Source organism: Myotis davidii, unplaced genomic scaffold, assembly GCF_000327345.1.
Source record: "Myotis davidii unplaced genomic scaffold, ASM32734v1 scaffold544, whole genome shotgun sequence".
Lineage (NCBI taxonomy): Eukaryota > Metazoa > Chordata > Mammalia > Chiroptera > Vespertilionidae > Myotis > Myotis davidii.
The window spans coordinates 1078409-1082692 of record NW_006297018.1 but is presented as its reverse complement, the minus strand read 5'-3'; the positions used below and the strand labels follow the sequence as shown (position 1 = coordinate 1082692).

Below are 4284 nucleotides of genomic sequence, written 5' to 3'. Positions count from 1 at the left end.
AAAATTGACCTCCAGGCCAATTGGCTGTGAGAATCAGCTGTGTCTGCAGTGGGAGAACTTCTGTGCTGGAGACACCACTCTGGGGCTAGACTTGCTTCAATGGGGCTTTGGTGCTCACTGAGTCTGCCCCGTGAGTGTGTCTTTTATGGTTCCACAGAGCTGCAAACTGGATGGTCCCACTCTGACCTCTGGGCTTCCTGGCTCCCCCACACAGAAATTAAAGATCAAAGTATCTCAGTGTTTCTACGTGTCCCTATCTTTCCTGCACTGGTCCTGGCCTAGCAGGACCTGGGAGAATCAGGCAGACCACAGGGAAGCAACTTCTCAATTTGGATGGCTGCTGTGAGAAGCCTTGGTGAGTGGCAGCTGCCACAGACACTCAAAAAAGAAAAATAAATAAATAAAAACTCATCATAGCTTTAAGGAAACAAAGATTGTCTTGAGTACTAACTGACGCTTCAGGAAAATTCAATTCCAAATAATATTTTTTGAGCTCTCAGTTGGTTAATTCTTCATATGGCTATTTCATAGCATCACACAATTTGCTTTTCATCAAAACTAAAATTGTATTGGTTTTGCCAAGACAAACTCCACTCTTTCTAAAAAGGCAACACATCACTTTTAACCTCTATATTAGGGTCTGAACTTTTCAATAAATGTCTAGTTCTACATTCCTCAAGGGGAGGAATTCTAAACATTTGTTGAACTCTCATATGTGCCAAAGACTTTACACATTCAATCCTTGCAATGGCCCTTCAGGGAAGTTATTATCTACATTTTATAGGTGAGGGAATAGAAGCTCAGAGAGGTTCAGAAACTTGCTGAACCTCACACTGGTCAGGAGGGCTGGTGAGCTGAAAGGCAGCTTTCTGGATTCTAAACTTATGCTCTCTTCACCACACCTAGTGCTTCTCAGAGTTTTGTGGGGATTTTTATATATTTTTTTCTTGATTTCAGAGAGGAAGAGAGAAAGAGAAACATCAAGGATGAAAATCATTGATTGGCTGCCTCTTGCACACCCCCTAGTGGAGATCGAGCCCCAAATCCAGGCATGTTCCCTGACCAGGGAATCAAACAAGTGACCCCCTGGCTCACAGGTCAATGCTCAACAATTGAGTCACACCATCTGGGCTCTTCTAGGAGTTTAGAGTGTGAGGAATAAATGAGACAGCATTTGCAGGTCCAGGGGTAACATCAGTTCCCCCTCCTGAGGAGATGTGAACTTGACAGAAATTTAATGAAAATGTTACACATTTAAAAAAAAGCCATTTTCCAAAAACAGATACTACTGAGAATACAATCCTCAGTTTTGGTTGAACTAATTTTCTTTTCCACTTCCTGTTCTCCTTGCTACTATTTCCCCCATCAAAATGTCACTGAGACTGATGACAGTTACTGTTTAGCTTCTGAGTGACACATATATAAAGGGTGAATTCTCTCAAGAATCAGGAAGTCAGTTCTCACCTATGTTCTCAGGAAACATAGGAAGTAAATCCAGCATTCACATAAAATTATACAACTCTGAAGTACTTAAATATGTGGAAAGGCACTTAAAGAGTGAACATTTGTCTATTTGTTTGTTCATCTCATTGCCTCCAATAATGACTGGCAAATGTTAGGCACTCAGTATTGATGACGGATGGTTGGATGAATTTCATCAGGCAGCCTTTCTGAGACAACTGCCACCCTCTCTAATGTCTCTACAGAGATCCAGTTTACAACAGAACAAACACAATAACACACTCCCTGAAAACTAGGAACTGCATGTGGGGTTATTGCTTATAAAAATTATAATACCACAAAATAAAACAGACTCCTGCTGAGAGGACCTTGCCTGAGAAGGAGTCTGTAGAAAGGACAAGTTAGGCTGCTACATTTGGCCATCCCTGGAGTCAGTTACCTGGCTGGAGGTTGGAGCCTTGCAGACTCTGCATCACTGTCACAGGCCCTGTTGCAGCAGACATGCCATGGCTGTCCTCCAGCTTCCTTATCTGCAGTGTGGATTTCTTCAACTTCATGGAGGTGAACGGGGTGAGGAAGCGAGAGTCCATGGCCAGAGCCTGGGCCTTCTGCTTCAGTTGCTCCTTCTCTTGCTCGTCGTCATTCTGCAGCCAGGAATTCAGCAGCTCCTTTACGGTCAGGTAGCTCCAGAGACGCTTGAGGTGGTTGGGGTCCTCCTCACCATCACCCTTGGGCCTGGCGCTTCCTATGACGTCATTCCCCGCCTTCTGGGGCCCCACAGGCACATCTGTCTTCAATATGACAAATTTACTGTTGCTAGCCCTGACTTCCACGTGCAGTCGATCTATCTTCTTGTCCACCAGCTTCCCAGCAATGATGATCTCTGAGCCGTTGAAGTAGTTGGGGAAGAGGGTTCTGGTAACCTGCTCCACGACGCTGGGTGGGTAATCTATGTGGATGTCAGAGAGCAGAGGGGTCCTGATCTCATCATAGAACCTGGAGTAAAAGGAGAGAGAGAGAGAGAGAGAGTCAGGACGCAGCCCTGACTGCAGGCAGCGCAGGTCCTAAAGGAAATGGTGGACTGTTGGAGGGGTGACCTTAATCTTAGAAGCAATCAATTCTAACATTCTACCAGCAGAACAATGCTCATAGGAGGCTATGCAGCAGTAGCTTGAACACCACTGGTGATCAAGAACTGTGCCTCACTAAGCTTCCTCCTCTCTTTCAACTGCTCAGAGGAACCTCCTTGTAGTAGATCACAGTCTTCTCCCTGAAATTTCCACCCACTGGTCTCACTTTTGCCTTTGGAGCAGCATAGCATGAATTAGCATAATCTATCTTCAACACAACAGCCATTTAGAGGCGTGGCACACACTGCTCCTAGCCGTCATCTCTATGCAGTCTAGTCAATTCCCAGTTTCATGAACTCTTCTTCAGGTGACATAATTTCAAAGTTCCCTAACCACTCTTGGTAACTTTCCTTTGTACAACACCTAAGTTTCTCAAAGGGCCTCTTAAAACATTTTTCTTAGAACCAAACACATGTCATGCTTTAATAAGCACATTATACTTGAGAAATCTGACCTTGACCTTGCCACTGTGCTTTTGTGCAAAGCAGCATTTGCTTACATTGGGCTTTTCTTCTAGTTATATCACAAGCTTGCTACTTTCTGCATAAAGAGACAATTAAAATCCCTTTCCAAAAATCTAAAAAGCATAGGCTGTGGCATTAGACTTCCACCTCAGCTCTTTACCTGCTGTATGTCTTGGGACACGTAACTGAACCTCTCTAAACTTCAGGTCCTTCCTCTATAAAATTGGAGCATTAACAGTAACTACTTTAGTAGACTACTGTCTCCCCAGACCCAGTCTCCCCTTCTTTCATAATAAATTAGTTTTAACTTGATGATGCCCATCCTGCTACAAGCTACATTTCTTAGCCTCTATTGTGGCCAAATATGGCCATGTTCTCCCCAGTGGAATATGAGTGGAAGTGATATGCGTACCTTCTGTAATTCTGGCATAAAATAGAATGGCTTGCTCTGGCTTTCTTTTCCTTCCCCACTTTTATTGCTGAAATACAGAAGTCATTGTGACCTCATTTCAGCCTTGTAGTTAAGAACAACATCTAAGGGGTGTAGAGTGGTAAAATGGAAGGAACCTGAGTCTCTGAATGACCTCATGGAGCCAAACTGAGCTGTCCAGACTCTTACAGGAGAGAGTCATCTGCTGGCAGCTTAGCCTTTACCCTAATATACCCACTCCTAGGATTTCTGTCCGTAGAAATGTCTGTCATATTATAAGTTCTCAATAAATGTTGGGTAGTGACAATATTTTTAGCAGTATGGCAGTGCAGTCCATTTGTTTCAATGTACTGTACTTGCTTTTGCTTATGGACACATTATTTTTTTAAAATGCATTAGATTCTCCCTCTTTTAATGTAGTTTTGAATTTTTTTGAAAATGTGGGAAGCTAATCTGTGTTTTTATTTAAATCTTGACAAAAATGCTGGGTAAACAATGGTGGTTAGCTGCATCCCAATGACCTATCTTTATTTTCCATCTAATAGACCTTTAATTAGATTTATCATTAATGAATATTCTTTCATTATGGCTGTTAAACACCTATAAAGGTACCTAAAGCTCACTTTTTCTTTTAAGTATCTACGATTTATGCCACAAAGTGGATTAAAGCAATAGTGCTGAGCTGGGAGTCATCATGTCATTGAATCAATAGCAAAGTTATACCCCATGTTGGCAACATGATATCAAAGGGAAGGCACTGAACTGAATTAGAAGACCTCACTTCTAGCTTCTTTCCCAC

The 4284-nt window shown here is 42.7% G+C and overlaps 1 protein-coding gene across 1 annotated transcript in view; it reads right to left on the bottom strand.

Annotated features, from left to right (window-relative positions):
• Nucleotides 1-4284, bottom strand: part of ITIH5 (inter-alpha-trypsin inhibitor heavy chain family member 5) — a gene marked incomplete at its 5' end in the record, with an annotated part of 79809 nt that overhangs the window by 8723 nt on the left and 66802 nt on the right. Inside the window, one exon of the mRNA XM_006772634.2 lies at nucleotides 1901-2457. Coding sequence (XP_006772697.1) covers nucleotides 1901-2457 — 557 coding nt within the window. The remainder of the gene's footprint in view (nucleotides 1-1900; nucleotides 2458-4284) is intronic.